This window comes from Myxine glutinosa, chromosome 2 (genome assembly GCF_964187855.1).
Source record: "Myxine glutinosa chromosome 2, kmMyxGlut1.1, whole genome shotgun sequence".
Classification (NCBI taxonomy): domain Eukaryota; kingdom Metazoa; phylum Chordata; class Myxini; order Myxiniformes; family Myxinidae; genus Myxine; species Myxine glutinosa.
In genome coordinates this window covers 197,222,529-197,239,459 of record NC_136262.1, presented here as the reverse complement: position 1 = coordinate 197,239,459, position 16,931 = coordinate 197,222,529, and the positions used below count along the sequence as shown (strand labels likewise).

Below are 16,931 nucleotides of genomic sequence, written 5' to 3'. Positions count from 1 at the left end.
AATGAGTGTGCCGTCCCTCATTGGGCGTCACATCTGCTGGATTTTCAACTCCTATCTCCTGGATTTCTCCCTCCTCCCTATCTCTTTCTCCCCCCCCCCCCCCTCCCTTCTCTCTCTCTATCCCCACGCCTTTCTACCCCTCTCAGGGCTCTATCTCTCTCTCCTCACCTCTCTCTCTCCTCACCTCTCTCTCTCCCCCACCTCTCTCTCCCCCCCACCTCTCTCTCCCCCCCACCGCTCTCTCTCCCCCACCGCTCTCTCTGCCCCACCGCTCTCTCTGCCCCACCGCTCTCTCTGCCCCACCGCTCGCTCTCCCCCACCGCTCTCTCTCCCCCACCTCTCTCTTTCTCTCTCCCTCCACCCCTCCCTTTCTCCCCTTCCTCTCTCTTTCCTTCACTCCCACTCTTCTTCTCACACCACCCCTCCCTCCCGCAGTGTACAGTATGGCGACATGTGGTGAGGTTTCGCTCTCCCCCTTCCTTTCTCCCTCCCCTCTCTTCTTTCTCCCCCCCTCCCTTCTCTCTCTCTCTCTCTCTCTCTCTCTCTCTCTCTCTCTATCCCCACCCCTTTCTACCCCCCTCCCTCTCTTTCTCTCTCTCTCCTTACCTCTCTCTCCCTCTGCCCTCCCCCACCTTCCCTCCCTCTCTCCCCCCCACCCTTCACTCCCTCTCCCCCCCCCCCACCCTCCACTCCCTCTCTCTTTCCCTCGCTCCCACTCCTCTCCTTACACCACCCCTCCCTCTCGGAATGTACAGTATAGCGACATGTGGTGAGGCTTCGTGAGCTCTACCCCCTCCTTTCTCCCTCCCCCCTCCCCTTTCTCTCTCTCTCTTTCTCTCTTCCCCACCAATTTCCCTTCCCCCTCCCTTCTCCCCTCTCCCGTCCCCTTCCCGTACTCTCCCCTCCCCCACCCCTTCCCATCCTCTCCCCTCCCTCGCCCTTTCCCCTCACATCCCCTCCCCTCCTCTCTCTCCTCCCCTCTTCATATTCCCGTCACGAAGCGTCTGTATTACCCGACAAATCCTGATACCTTTGATAGTAATAATAATAAAAGGAACCTAATAGTGTTACAGATGATGATCAATATACTGTACTTGAAAAACAAATTACATATCAATAAATTCATTATACAAGTTTCAAATGTGACCCATCACAAATATGAAAGTGATCTTCAACTCCAGATCTGGATCTGGATCCAGACATTTTTTCAGTTAAGCTGATGTTCAACACGGACTATGTAGTGCATGTAACATCAGAACAATCTGACCACTGTCCATGGATGTAATTAAAGAAAGAGTGAAAACATGCCCGAACTCCCATGTTAACGAAACATTCAAAAAAGTGATGCAGAATCAGGATCTGAATCTAGATAAACACTTAGATCAGTAAGTTTAACCATAGATCCAATTTCTATGATTTATGCAAGTTTCATCCTATTTTTTTTCTTTCTTTTTGTATACAAGATCGAGGCTCGTGAAAGAGCCAACATTAATCACACAAAAAGTCAAACAGACACATAAAACACAAAATAAGGGGAGCGGTAGACAAGATGGGGAGAGAGGGGGAAGGACACAAACACAACATTTGAGAGCAGGGACATCGAGTGATCTGTGGGAGGGAGAGGGCTTGGGGGGAGGTGGGAGAGGTATAAAACACATGGACACTGGTAGGACTTACAGGAAAGAAGTTGGAATTTAAAAAAGTTGATCTGGGATGAATTAGCGGGGGTAGAAAATATCAAGGTTTTGGATGGGGGAAGATAACAGATGGTGGTGAACAGCTGTTTTAAAGACCTGGAGGGAGGAGTGGGATTGAAGGGAGTGGGGGAGTTTGTTCAAACTGCCCTGTAAACTGCAAAAAATGGTTCAATACTGTGAAGCACAGGGAGGTCAATGGCTCGCTACGTAGCAGATCGATGATGTGGTGTGCAGCTGATCGCCGATACCAGCTACTGTACATCGTGGACCATGATACCGGCTTTGGTACATCGTGCATCTACAATACCAAGTATGGCCAGCTTAGTTTAGGCCAGAAGACTTTTTGACAGTCTATCCTTCTATCTGAGCCACATGGAATTACGGAACTTGCACACTGAATGCAAGCGCACACTCTTTCTACTAATTGCAAAATCATCATTGGATTTTTAATACAAGTAAGAAGAGAAGGCCATTTGTACTTTTCACCAAGGTACTAAATATAATTTACCATTCCTTTTGTACTTTGTTTGAATAGAAGGCTAAAGGAGTTTGTGCTGTATTCATTGTTCCACTTGCATCACACAGCATTGGAAAACTGGCATATTGGAATACTTAGCACTTTTGGAAGACCATCGACGTGTCACGAGTATGAGTGTCGTATGCCGAAGTTACAAAGTAAATTAAATGCATATTGTTTATCAACACAAACTTTAACAAGATGAAAGAGAAATCAAATGTACAAAATTACATTATTTACGGTTTAAAATCACTCGCACACTTCCGTAGCTAACAATTGTTGCTCAAGCTGGCACCTTTGTCCTAAATGTCCGATATATAAACCTCTGGGCAGCTGCAATCGGTGATTGGTGGTTTATATTTTTTTTAAAGCATCAACATGCTATTTATGGCACAGTTTGTACCACCGAGGTTGTTTCAACTCTCTTTTTTTCACAGCATGTTGTAACATCAGTGCAAATCTCAGTGTTATTTATCTGATTGTATAGTAAACTAGCTGAATGCACCCGGCGTTGCCCGGGTTCTTTTTGAATGAATTTAATCTTCTGTACATCGTTCTGACGTGAGTCCAGTATCAGTTAGTGCTCAACGATTCCTTGTTCCTTCTTCTGTCGGGCTCCGCGAGAGAGAATTTTGAAAGCATGTGTTGTAATCAGTCAGATATTCCTATCAAGTGCATAAGTTGTACTTCAAGAGAATTTTGAAAGAAGAAGAAGATGTATTGCGAAATGGGCCCAGCCCGGCCGAGGCGGCCTCCACCGGCCACGCCACCTAGCCTATAACCTTCCCGGGGCCCGTCCCGACATTTTTAGTTCTTTTTGAATGAATTTACTACTATAAATCAGCTTTTACTCATGGCCGTAGGAGATTGACTACTATAATTCAGCTCAGCTTTTAATTGCGAAATGGGCCTGGCCCGGCCGAAGCGGCCTCCACCGGCCTCGCCACCTAGCCTATAACCTTCCCGGGGCCCGTCCCGACATTTTTTGTATTAGAGGTTTCCTCCTATCTTTCACCATTCAGGAGATTAGCGCGTACAGACAAACATACAAACAAACAAACAAACAAAAACTTTCTTTTATATATATTGATAAATATATAATATAGATAGAAGAAGAAGTAGATAGATAAATATCGAATCTGTCGTGCCTATACATTCACAGTGCAATTTTGTTTTGGAACACACAACATATTACGGCCCTAAGATAATGTCCCTCATGGCCAGACCCCTCCACACCCACCTCCCAATGGAGGACAAGTAGTTGGGTTGCTCTCCACTTTAGTAACGAGCTTGACCAGAGTGCTGGCAAGTACCTCAAAGACTAACTGAGCTGGGTAAATTAGCACCTGCACCCGAGTGGAGGGCCAGTGCGTGTTCCACAGCCTCGTGCACCGAGAAGAAAAGCACTTCTCCATCGTTGCTGTCAATGGATCTGGCCCGACTCAGTGAATCGAGCACCGATGGGTTGCACCCAGCGATAAGTACTCGCAAACCGATTGCCTGGTAGTCATTGCAGGTCGACTTTACGACACCAGTACCCACCATATCAAGAAAGTTCACACTTGAGAAATCGAGCACCAGCGTGTGAAAGTCAAATGGATCGGGAACGATCATGGCACCCTTTGTCTCGGATTTTTCGGTGTTGCAATTTTCCCCTTTTTCTTTGACCTGCTTTTTCTGCTCGCTCTCTTTCCTCTCGATCTTCTTCTGCCAAGCAATGACCAACTCTGGATTCACTGCTGTCTTGCTGTGCAGTTTCGTGCTGAAGTTATTCTTGTTGGCGTAATACAGCGGGGCTGAGAAGCTGAAAATGCGCACACCCTTAACCTCGGACACGTTGGTGTACGTTTCGAGATCGGCATAACGATCGGTGGTGCCTTCAACACGGCCGAGTAGCACAGCACGAGGCCATTGTGTGCGGATGATGAAGGCAAGCAGAGAGATACAGATGCCAATCAGAAGGCCAAGCTCTGGGCTAATGAGTGCCGATGCCAGCATGGTGATGAACCAAATGATGGTGTCGATGTAACTCTCCCGCCACATTCTTGGGATGTCACGAAATTTGTGGAAAGCACCTCGCAGGTTCACAACGGTGACAATGGCAAGAACGGATTTCTGAAGTGAATAGAAGAGTGGTGCAATGACCAAGAGCACCAGCAGTAGGCACACTGCTGTGACTAAGCCTGAAACCTGCGATTGGCAACCCGTTGCTTCTTTGATGAGTGTCTTGGCCAATGCAGCACTTGTAGTGAAGGAGTAGAAGAAGGCGGGAATCAAATTGCAACAGCCAATAGCAATCACTTCCTGTTTGTGCACACACAAACACACAAAATAAGTGAAAAAAAAATGTATGAAATCATTTAGTGGCAATTTTGGATTTTATTTATTTATATTTATTTATCTAAGTCGAGGCAGGAACTAAATTTGCCCGAAATACCTCTTGGTAATTAAAAACATTGATAAATGTTATCTGGATTTTTAGAGTTTGCGTACCTGATTAGGCCTGATTGTGTAACCATGCTTTTTGGCAAACATCTCAGACAGTGACACTGTGATGGCAAAGCCAATGATGGCAATTGGAATACCATCAGCCAAGACACTGGGCACCAAAGTCCACGCGGGTGCACGAGGACGCTTGAAACCAATTGGAATTTTCCCGGCGATACTGGAGTCGAAGTTTTCTTCTAGCTTTCCGAAATGCGAGACCAATGTAGCGATGATGATCACGACCAATTCTATGGGAAATGGTGCCTTCATTTTTTTCTTGCAGCGTTCGTTCACCTCCTTGATAGGCACCATTATGAGCAGGCACGTGGCACTGGTAATCAGGTCACATATGTTGGTGTGGCCGATGTTCTTCAAGATGTAATACCAGGTGAGGAGGAGACTTCCAGCTCCACTGGTTCGTGGTATGTGCAAACCCAGCATGTACTTGACTTGTGACGTGAGAATCACGAACGACGCTCCTGTCACGAAGCCGCTAAGCATTGGTTCTGACAGGTATATAGCAACGAAACCCAGCTGGAAAATTCCCATTGTGACCTACAAAACAGAACACGTTTTTAAAGTCACATAAAAGGATATTTTTGATGTCATACCAGTTACTCGATTCAAATGACAAACTTTTAAAAGATAAAATATGGTGATAGCTCGTCCACTCTTTGAAGGATCTCCATGAGATCTTTAATGTCCGCCAACTAACGCCGGCAGACGGACACCCAGTTTAACGTCCACCCGAGAGACGGAATACACATTGATGCATCACCTTGCTTGTGAAGCAGCAGGGTGACAGATTATAGCTGGGTCGGGATGCAAACCCAGATTAGACAGCTTAGAGGCGAGTGTGCGTACCTCTAATACATACTGCCAGCCTGGATTATTGCAGAACAATTGTTATAATGTGAAAGGAAATAGTCCCGAGTGGACTGACGGTCATCTCTTGAGGATGTAGTTCAGACCACTGCTGATTTGGAGGGACACCCCTGCGAGCCCCTGCAATCCCCTGGGAGCCCTCATGATCCGAAATCGAAAAATCCATGACCGATTGTGCGGGCTACTGTCTTGTATTCAAGTGGCAAGTTTCAGACCAATCAGCCGGGTGGTAATGGAGGAGTAGCAAAATAGCAAAAAGCTAACAGACGGACGGCAACCAGACGGACAGATATCTGGACATCACGATCCATTTTAGGTCATCTCATCTCGATTCCTGAAGAGATGAACTTATAAAATGGGTTGTGACGTCCCAATGTCTGTCTGTCCGTCCGTTAACCTTTTGCTATTTTTGCTACTCCTCCCTTGTCACCCAGCTGATTGTTCTGAAACTTGACACATGAATACAAGACAGTATTCCGCACAATCGTTTGGGCTTAGATTTCGGAACATGGGGACTCCCAGGGGGGGTTCACCTCAAGCTTTGGATTCCTACTCGTCCCTTATTTACAAACCAATTGCTCTGAAACACGAAATAGCCCTTCTACTCTATAACACATACAATGAGGCTTCGTTTTTTTTTTCGGATCATGAGGGCTCCTGGGGGGGGGGGAGGATTACCCCCTGAAACGTCAGATCCATACTCTTAATTACCAACTGATTGCTCTGAAACCTGATATTGCTCTTCTACTTGATGGTTCACAGGATCACTTGGTCTTAGATTTTTCAATTTTGGATCAGGGAGCTCGTGGGGGAGAGGGGAGGGCTGTCAGTCCCCAAATCAGCAGAGGTCTGAATTGCAATCTCAAAAGATGACCGTTATTCCACTCAGGGGGCTATTTTATAAGTTAATCTCTTCGATAATCGAGATGAGATGACTTAAAATAGGGGCAATACCCCTGGCGCTCACCTGGAAGAATAAAGCAGTATACTACACTAACTAAAGGTATTTTAAACACTATCACGGTATTTTTAACCAGTTTCAATGGATGCTAGAAGACAGGGCAGCATGTACAATCATATTAGCATAATCATCAGACTTTCAACAAACTTTCAACAAAATAATCATATGACTTTTAGAAATATATCTATTTGAGGGGGGGGGGCAACCCCCTCCCCCCCCCCCATCTCAATAATCATAAGACTTTTTAAAATATATCTATTTGAAAATGATGATGCCATAGGTCATGTGGTTTGGCAGCCATCTTGGATAGAAAAACGAACCTTATCCAATCAACACGAAAATTCACAAACGTGATCCCCTCGCCATACATATGCAGAATGTACATTTTTTAAGGTCATATGTCGCGTGGTGTGGCAGGCATATTAGCTTGAAAGCCGATATTTAAAAAAAATCCCTTCTCTGAAAATAGGGGCAATTATTGCGGAAAGTATGGATGAACTGAAGGAAAAGATGAACAAGTGGAAGGAATGTATGGAGACGAAAGGTCTGAAGGTGAATATCGGAAAGACGAAGGTGATGGCAAGTGGTAAAGCATGTGGTGAGGTGGAAAGAACTGGGAAGTGGCCGTGTGCTGTGTGCAGGAAGGGTGTGGGAGTGAACTCCATTCAATGCACAATGTGCGCTGAGTGGGTTCATCAAAAATGTAGTGGTCTGAGAGGGTCATTTACCAGTGTGGCAGCTACATTCAAATGTAAGGTGTGCACAGAGGGAGCTGCAGATGGAGGAAATGTTGAGTTGGATCTTGGAGACGGCGTGAAGCTGGAAGGTGTGAAAACATTTTGCTACCTCGGAGACATGCTGAATGGAGAAGGTGGATCAGACTCGGCAACGGTTGCTCGAGTGAGATGTGCATGGAAGAATTTTCGGGAACTGAGTGGCGTGCTGATGAGAAGGGGAGTGTCGCTGAAGCTGAAGGGAAGGGGGTGTATGCTGCATGTGTGAGAAGTGTTATGATTTATGGGAGCGAGACATGGGTAATGAACGTAGAGCAGCAACGAAGGCTGGAAAGGGTGGAAATGTGAATGGTTCGATGGATGTGCGGAGTATCGTTGAGAGAGAGGAAGACAAATGATGAATTGCGAATGATGATGGGAATATTGCCTGTGATTGATGCTGTGAAGAGGAACAGGTTGAGATGGTTTGGTCATGTGTTGAGGAAGGGTGAAAGTGACTGGTTGAGAAGAGTGATGGAAATTAATGTAGAAGGAAGTAGAGGACGGGGAAGACCGAGAAAGACTTGGCTAAAGATGGTGGAAGAAGAAATGCGGGCAAGGGGGTTAACAAGGAGAGATGCAGAAAATAGGGCAAAATGGAGAAGATTGTCATGGGGACCGCAAGGCTAACCCCCGCTCTAGCAGGGAAAATGGCCTTTAAAATGCATGTTGTTGTTGTTGTTGTTGTTGTTGAAACCACTTCACCGATCAATGTGAAACCTGTCATGGCTGGTGAAAATGTGGTACTTAAAAACAGCTGAAGGGATTTAAATCAAACTTGTTTATTTTTAGGACCGTGAACGAGGGCATCTACCCATTGTGGGACAATGCAGAGGCATATTGGCGACACAGTCGCATTGCTCGTTTAAATCATAAATTAGGGGACTTTTATTTGTTTATTATTTGGTTGTGCCTCCAAGTCTTTTAAAGTACTTTTTATCACGAATGAAAACTAATGAACAGGTAGTTAAAAAATTAAATATTTATACATTATATTCTAAGCTGAGTGAATCGTTTATTATTCCGCTGCAGCCCATCAGCTGTTTAATACCCACTCCGTACCAACCTGGTAAACGCCAGCGACGAAGGTCACGGTCGTACCCACAAGGATGGCAAAATCGCTGCGAGTGTACACCACCCCACCGATGGTGACATTTTCATGTGACTCACTGGCGTTTCCGAGTTTTCTATGGGCTGGATCGTTAGCATCGGAAGCAAATCCGGCCACAAGGAGCTCCCTGTCCACGACCTGTCCAGAGCATGTTTGGGTAAAAAAAAAAAAAAGGTGGCTAAAAGAGAGCGACGACACTTTTACATTAATATAATGCATTTAATTGGAGAACAGCCAGTTGAGTTTGCAAGATTGCCTTTGTTTGTATTGGACTGTTTGACATTGTAATTCTTTAAAGAATAAGCTGTACTTTTCTGAGTCCAATTTAGGGGCAAGAAAATGAGTTTTTGATTCCTCAGGACAATGAGTATTACGAAGTAGGAGCTCTCTGTGGGACATTACCATGGACCATTGCCAAAGAGGAGCAGTGCACAGTAGTCAAATGAACTTGCAAAAGTTTATATCACCACAAACAATATAAAATATAGCACTGTTTTATTTAGTGTGAAATATCCAGCCTTATAGAAGAGTGAGGTGATAGTGTCAAACGGAAATGTACTGAGATTGGGGCTTAAGGGATTAAATTGAAATGTATTTTTGTCACTGATCTACACATAAAACCCCATAATGTCAAAGTGAAAATTTTCTTTCAGAAATTTTACAAATCAATTAAAATTGAAAAGCTGAAATAAATGTCTTGACTCAACAAGTATTCAACCCCTTTGCTATGACACACCAAATTGAGCTCAGGTGCATCCAATTTCCTTTGATCATCCTTGATATGTCTCTACAACTTGATTGGAGTCCACCTGTGGCCAATTCAATTGATTTGACATTATTTAGAAAGAAACACACCTTTCTATATGAGATCCAACAGTTGACAATGCATGCCAGAGCAGAAACTCTACCATGAAATCCAGGGAACTGTCCGTATAACTCCGAGATAGAATTATGAGGATCTGGGGAATGGTATGAAATGGAACTACACAGACTCTTCCTAGAGCTGGCTGTCCGACCAAACTGAGTAACCAAGCAAGAAGAACCTTGATCAGGTAGGTGAACAAGAACCCAATGACCACTTTGGCAGAGTTACACAGTTCCTAGGCTGAGATGGGTGAACCTGCCAGAAAGACAACAGTCTCTGCAGCACTACACAAATCTAGGCTTGATGGGAGAGTGGCCAGACAGAAGCCACTCCTGAGAAAAAAACACCCATAACAGCACGCTGGGAGTTTGCAAAAAGGCACGTGAAAGACTCAGAGCATGAGGCAAAATATTCTGTGGTCTGAACTTTGGTCTGTGGTCCGAAAATTCTGTGATCTGAGATGATAATTGAACTATTTGGCCTGAATGCAAAGTACTATGTCTGGCGAAAACTGAGTGTTGCTCATCACCGATCTAACACCATCCCTACTGTGAAGTATGTTGGTGGCAGCATCATGCTATGGGGATGCTTTTCAGTGGCAGGGACTGGGAGACTTTGAAGTTGCTGTTGCCACTGCCTTTCCAGGGAGGAAATTCCATGCATTGTCTAGTCATTGAGAGAAAGATTCCTGCGTCATTGCCGTCCTAGCCCTCTTCTTTACACGAAGGCTGTGGCCACTGATACCATCACTGTCGCTTTTGCTGTAAAAAGCTCTTCTGCCCTTGTATAGTCTTAAACATCTCTATCGGAACCCTGCCATAATCATCTCCTTTCTCATGTATGAAGTCATGTGTCCTTCAGTCACTCCTCGTTGCCTTGTTTAGCTAGCCCTGAAATAAATGTAGTCACTTTTTGCTGAACCCTCTCTATGGCAGCTATACCCTCCTTCAGATGTGGTATAGAAAACTGGACACCATTCTTGTTGAGACCTCACTAAGCTGTACAGTGTCAACTCCATATTTTTTATTTATTCTTGAGCCCCCATGTGAATATAACCGAAAACATTATTAGTTTTACCTATAGCTGCCTAGCACTCTGCCAAGCAATGATGCCATCTTGTCCCGTCGCTGATGTGGGGTCAAAGCTGGACAGAGCTATCTTGGGTGAGAAAGACAAAATCCAGTAAGCACAGGATACAAAAGGGTAAGAATGGGGACAGAGCAGGATGAGTTTGCCTTTAGTTGGATTTGCCTTCCATGAAGTGAAGACCAGTTCTTTCAGGACAACTGCCTCACTATAAGCTTCAGTGTATCATGGGTGGGAGGAAGGGTATTGCAACTGAAGACGAGATGGGACAAATCTGTGCATGAGAGAGAGCAAATTTCTTTGGAAGAATTCCCAGGATGAGTTGATGTCAGACGGTAGAAATGGGAGACCAGTCTAAACGTTTGATGGCTGCTTGAAGACCATGTCAGTTGGCCAGAGTGAAATGCCAGACTCGTTGTGGTTGAGGTGTGCACATGAGATCTAGAGGAAGACAGAGTTGAGACATGCTGCCTTGTCTCAAACAGAGTCTGCATTAAGGCCTTTTGAGGTGAGGGTGGAGATGAAGGTGCAGCATACACCAGAGATAAACCTGAGAAGACACTAGCAGGACTTTGAGGATGTAGACTGGTTGGAGAATTCAGATTAACAAGATGTTTTCTGGCTTGCCTGTTGCATTGACATCACTCCCTTACAATAACCAGAGATACGACATTTGATAAGAACAAGGAACAGGAGTAGGTTGAAAGGAAAGTGTCTATACTAGTTCGAGAAGGGAGTGCGTATGTTACCAGAGATGCGGTTTGGAAAGCCGACAGATTTGATCAGATCGATGGCATCGCAGAAGGACTTTGCAGTAATTCCATAGTTCATGGTTGTTGCAGAGTCAACTTCCAGCGAAATGGTATGGTAGCAGTTAAAGTCCCAACAGATTAGGAAAAGCCAGTCAGTACAGCCGATTACTAGTTGATCCATGTTTGCAGAAAGAGAGGCAAAGATATTGTCGTCATTCAACAGTTGTCATTAATATGAAATTGGATGATCTGAAAGTGCACAAAGCACTCTGACACATCTCAGTCAATGGATAAGAAGTTTGGTACAGATCTATATATTGGCTATTCCCTGTGGTGATGTCTACCAATTGTCATCTCCAAACATATACAGTGGTTGCTAATTCCAGTGCAAAACTAAAGGTCTGCATTGGTGGCACAAGAGAATGAAATGTAAGAATAAAATGGATAAAGATATCTGTCATGAAGGATCAGAAGGTGCTGATTGTTCGAGCTTTCTTCTTTATCAGAACAAAAGAGAGAGATGGGAAGTGGTTGACATCGGGTGGGTGACATTGTCTACAAAAGCTTGCTCCATCAATCTCCTCAATCAATTTGTTCTCGTCACACACACAACCTGTCCACCACGTTTCGCCTGAATCTGTCAACAACTTTAAGATATCCTGCTCACAGACAGACAAACATAAATGGGTGAAAACATAACCTCCTCCCACTTTCGGTGACGAAGGTAATTATGGAACTCAAAAGCGTCTTTGAAATGTGGAAGAAATGCTGAGGTATCTCATCTGAGAATTTCTCTGACGATCTAGGCTACACAAAAAAACAAGACTTTACAGTTAATTGATGACAGTGGCAGGAAATATATGATGTGAGGAATGTTTTCGCTTCGCCATAATAGATCATGATAACCTTGCTTGAACACCTGAAAACTGGCCAAAAATCCATACTTTTAAAAGCTTTGTTTCTGTAATATGCAAGAGAATATTTGAGGTTATTTTCGCAGGCAAGCAATGTGAATGCAAAATCATTTGACAAGATTGTTTGAAACATGAATAAAACAGATTGATGGCTACGCGAAACCCCCACCTGTCCAATCATCAGGCAGAGCACGCCAAAGATGCTGACAGAGATGTGACGAGAACTGCCAAGAATGAAGTAGATGATGCAGGCGAAGAAGGATGAGTAAAGGCCATAAATGGGGTCCTGGCCAGCCAGGAGTGAGTAGGCAATGGACTGTGGTACCAGGAGGACCCCCACAATGACGCCAGACATGATATCTCCCAGCAGCCATTCTTTGATTTTATACCTGGCACAAATAACCAGTATAAATATACGAGAATAATATGGTGTGAAGTTTCATTCTTGAAATCGAAAAAGTTTGTGTTTTAGTGTTAAAACAGAAAACATTAACTACCACCCGCTTATACCCCCCCCCCCCCTTGTTCAGTGACCCTTGCAGATTGGATGATTTTTTAATGGATAAAAATGCATGTAAATTCATATCCAGCAATTCAAATATGACCTTTATGTAGATAATTGAGACCGATTTGCATGTCACCATTTTAATGGACTTGTATAAAAGAAAGTGATAGCTTTGTCCTTTCAGAACATCCCATTATTGTAATCTGCAGCTGTATCGGGATCTCTTCAAAGAAATTAGGCAAATCTGAGTTGATAGACAGCAAGTTTTAAGTGTTGTCATGGATTTTTTCGTTCAGCACTCGCTTGTGCTCTAACATGCAGTTCATTGCAGGAGTTCTGATCAGCCTTCCCTCGAGCACCCCCCTCCCCAACACCCCAAAATAAATAAATAATAAAATATTGGATGGTTCCAGTTTCCCAAGCCCTAAAAAAGTGACCTTTTTAACTGAAGCAACTACCAACTTCAACGCAATTAACAACTTTAACAACTTTAAGCAATTAACAACTTTAAATACCAACTTCTGTCCGGGAAGTCCTTGGTGTCCTTGTGTTTTATACTTCTCCCACCCCCCCCCCCCCTTCCCACGCCTCCTCCCCCCAAGCCCTCTCCCTCCCACACTTCTCCCTGCTCTCAAATGTTATGTTTGTGTGCTTCCCCTTCTCTCCCCATCTTGTCTTCCGCTCCCTCTTTTTATATATTTTGTTTGTCTGGTTGATTTGTTTGTGAAATAAATGTTAGCTCTTTCACGAGCCTCGATTCAGTATACAAAAAAAAAAGAAAAAAAAAAGAAGCAAGATGAAATTGAGGGGTTTGCAGTTCTTTGATGTTTTAAAGTTTGATAATGCAACCAGTTTTCTGATGACGTCATTTGTCGTCCTCAGAAATCCAAATCAATTTATATTGCTTCTCTTCCCCACTTCCCCATTTCTCTTCCCCACTTCGCTATTTCTTCACATTTTAAACTTTTACTTGTTTCGACCAATTGCAGTCTCACATTAACCTTCCCCTTCAAGTATTTTTGTGGTAGTGTGATCTGCAATGTTTTTGTATACACTGCTTGTTTTGCATACAAATCTAATCAATTCGTCCTCGTCACACAACCAACTTGTCCACCAAGTTTCATCCGAATCCGTCCATAACTTTTTGAGACATCCTGTTCACAGACAAACAGACAGACAGTGGTGAAAACATAACCTACATCCACCTTTGCTGGAAGAGGTAACTAGAGTCCATAGAACACCTTACCCCACAGTCTTGAAAAAAGGATTTGGTAAGGGTCTTTTCAACTGTTACTTTGCGTTTTGCACTAAAAACAGGGGCATTAATCCTGGTGCTCACCTGGTAGAATAAACAGTATCCTGCACCGACTAAAGGCATTTTAAACCAATTTCAATGGTTGCTAGAAGACCGGGCAGCATGTAAAATCATACCAACATAATCACAATACTTTAAACAAACAAACAAAAAAATACCTATTTTGGGGGGCAACCCAACCCCTCCCCAACCCCATATACCTCCTCAGACCCCAATTTTTCTAATGCTTTGAACAAACATTGGTACATCCCAGGTGATGAAGGTTGTGGTTAAGTTTCATCGAAATTGCGTGTGTAGTTTCTGAGAAGACAGCAAATACCTATTTTTGGGGGGCAACCCACCCGTAGACCCCTAAAGGGGCAGATTTTTTTTAATGCAGTGAACAAACTTTGGCACAGCACGGATGGTGAAGGTTGTGGTAAAGTTTCATCAGAATTGTGTGTGTAGTTTCGGAGAAGAAAGCAAATACCTATTTTGGGGGATAAAACCTCGACCCACTTTTGAACCCCCCATAGACCCCTACATTTCGATTTTCTTAGTGCCGTGAACAAACTTCGGCACATCACAGGTGATGAAGGTTGTGGTCACGTTTCATCGAAATATTGTTTGTAGTTTCAGAGGAAAAAGCAAATTCTTATTTTGGGGGGGTCAAACCTGGATCCACTTTGACCCCGGTAAACCCCCTTAGATTCCAATTATTTGAATGCCGTGAACAAACTTTAGTCACAACACAACAAATATAATTTGTGCCAAGTTTGGTTACAATCCCTTCAGCGGTTTCGGAGAAGAAGTTGCAAGTGTTTACGGACGGACGGACTGATGGACGGACTGTACTGTATTCAAAATATAAAATTCAATTGGAATCTAGTCGTTCGTTCCTCGATCATAGACTTGCGTCTGTGTACGGACAGACAAAGTGAAACAATTGTTTAACTCCGCTTTTTGCTTCACTCGTGTGGGTTAAAACTTGCTATTCAGTAGTTTGGTTAGCAAGCAGTCTCAACAAATTCCAATTTAGTTATGTCACTGTTAACAATGTAAGCCCTGGTGTTGGGCTAGCGGTTAGGGTGCCAGCTTAGGATCCTAGGATCCTGGGTTCGAATCCCGGTCGATCGCTGAATTAACGCCAGGGGGGGTTGACTCAGCCTGTCATCCTTCCGAGGTCGGCTAATTGAGTACCAGTTTACTGGTAATTCCCTGTTTGTCGTTAAAGGCGGAAAAAAGGGTTGGCGTCAGGAAGGGCATCCGGCCGTAAAACATTGCTTCAAAAAGGGGACCGAAAAACAACAACAACCACGGTTCCCGAAAAAGGCCAACCCCCGCTTTGCGGGGAAAAATGGCCTCTAAAGGTGTTTTTTTTTTTTTTTTTTTTTTACTGTTAACAATGTGTTTGCCAAATGTGCTATCGCCAACAAAACAAACCACGCAAGAAACTCGGCAAAGAACAAGCCAACAGTGATGCATGGTAAACATACTTGGGCAGCCATTGAAGCACAGGGAAGAGGTTGAACAGACATTTTTTGGTGGCCTGAGGTGTGCAGACACATTGGTTCTTGAGCTTTTGTGTGAGGCTGTCTTGCAGATTCCACGGTGGATCTGGTCGTCTGTGCAGCAGTGTGCATGGTGGGCACCTGGAGTTTCTGTCTGAAAGCTCCGCCTACACAAAACAAAATACAGAACAACGATCTCTTTCGAATGTAACCAATTAAGAACCATTTGTTTTGTCCATTCATTTATTCTTGTGTAACAATAATTATGCAAGCTGCCACCATCCAACAAGCTGCCACCATCGAGTGTGTGTGTGTGTGTGTGTGTGTGTATTTGCATAAGTGTGTGTGTGTGTGTGTGTGCGTGTGTATTTACATGTGTGTGTGTGTGTGTGTGTGTGTGTGTGTGTGTGTGTGTGTGTGTGTGTGTGTGTGTGTGTGTGTGTGTGTGTGTATATGTATGTGCATAAGTGTGTGTGTATATGTATGTGCATAAGTGTGTATATGTATGTGCGTGTGCATAAGTGTGTGTGTGTATATGTATGTGCATAAGTGTGTGTGTGTATATGTATGTGCATAAGTGTGTGTGTGTATATGTATGTGCATAAGTGTGTGTGTATATGTATGTGCGTGTGTGTGTGTGTGTATATGTATGTGCATAAGTGTGTGTGTGTATATGTATGTGCATAAGTGTGTGTGTATATGTATGTGCATAAGTGTGTATATGTATGTGCGTGTGTGTGTGTGTATATGTATGTGCATAAGTGTGTGTGTGTGTGTGTGTATATGTATGTGCATAAGTGTGTGTGTATATGTTATATTATGTGTATATGTTATATATCATATATAATTGTATATGTATCATTTATATGTATTAACATCATTTACAACAATCCTTTAAATTATTTATATTTAAGTTTAGGAACAACCGATACTGTACAATTAATTAAGTGTGTGTGTGTGTGTGTGTGTGTGTGTGTGTGTGTGTGTGTGTGTGTGTGTGTGTGTGTGTGTGTGTGTGTATATATGTATGTGCATAAGTGTGTGTGTGTGTGTGTGTGTGTGTGTGTGTGTGTGTGTGTGTGTGTGTGTGTGTGTGTGTGTGTATATATATGTATGTGCATAAGTGTGTGTGTGTGTGTGTGTGTGTGTGTGTGTGTGTGTGTGTGTGTGTGTGTGTGTGTGTGTGTGTATGTGATTTAGTGTCTATGAAATGCGAGTTTTGAACTTATACGAGCTTTCATATGCCTTCAGTTCTAATTCCGAATGTTTGGTTTTTATTAATCTTAAGTTTAATGACACCATGGAGGTTACACTCGAAAATGTTCGGAGCTTCAATGAAAATGTTCCCAGGGTACGCAAGATCAGTCATGTTTCGGTGCTATGTAAATAAATGATGGTTGCCGGGACTTCAACCTCCTTTGTAGAAATATAATACAATTTAGAATAAGAGGGTAAATGTAAAACTACTCAAAGATAGCAACAATGTTTGGAATAACACTCGATATTCGATCGTTTTCCACTCCACAGGTCTCACTTGTGGAGTGCAGTCGGTCATTGGGCCCGTCATGCCCGT

At 43.6% G+C, this 16,931-nt stretch overlaps 2 protein-coding genes across 3 annotated transcripts in view; one reads left to right on the top strand and one right to left on the bottom strand.

Moving 5' to 3' along the window:
- Nucleotides 1-16,931, top strand: part of IDUA (alpha-L-iduronidase) — a 200,754-nt gene that overhangs the window by 35,632 nt on the left and 148,191 nt on the right. The window lies entirely within an intron of this gene.
- Nucleotides 2,122-16,931, bottom strand: part of LOC137420959 (sulfate transporter) — a 72,026-nt gene continuing 57,216 nt past the window's right edge. For both annotated transcript variants that reach the window (XM_068106515.2, XM_068106516.2), the window contains exons 2-6: nt 15,344-15,525; nt 12,218-12,437; nt 8,387-8,569; nt 4,708-5,256; nt 2,122-4,518 (exon numbers count right to left, since the gene is read on the bottom strand). In XM_068106515.2, coding sequence (XP_067962616.2) covers nt 3,529-4,518; nt 4,708-5,256; nt 8,387-8,569; nt 12,218-12,437; nt 15,344-15,525 — 2,124 coding nt within the window. In that variant the 3' untranslated portion in view covers nt 2,122-3,528. The remainder of the gene's footprint in view (nt 4,519-4,707; nt 5,257-8,386; nt 8,570-12,217; nt 12,438-15,343; nt 15,526-16,931) is intronic.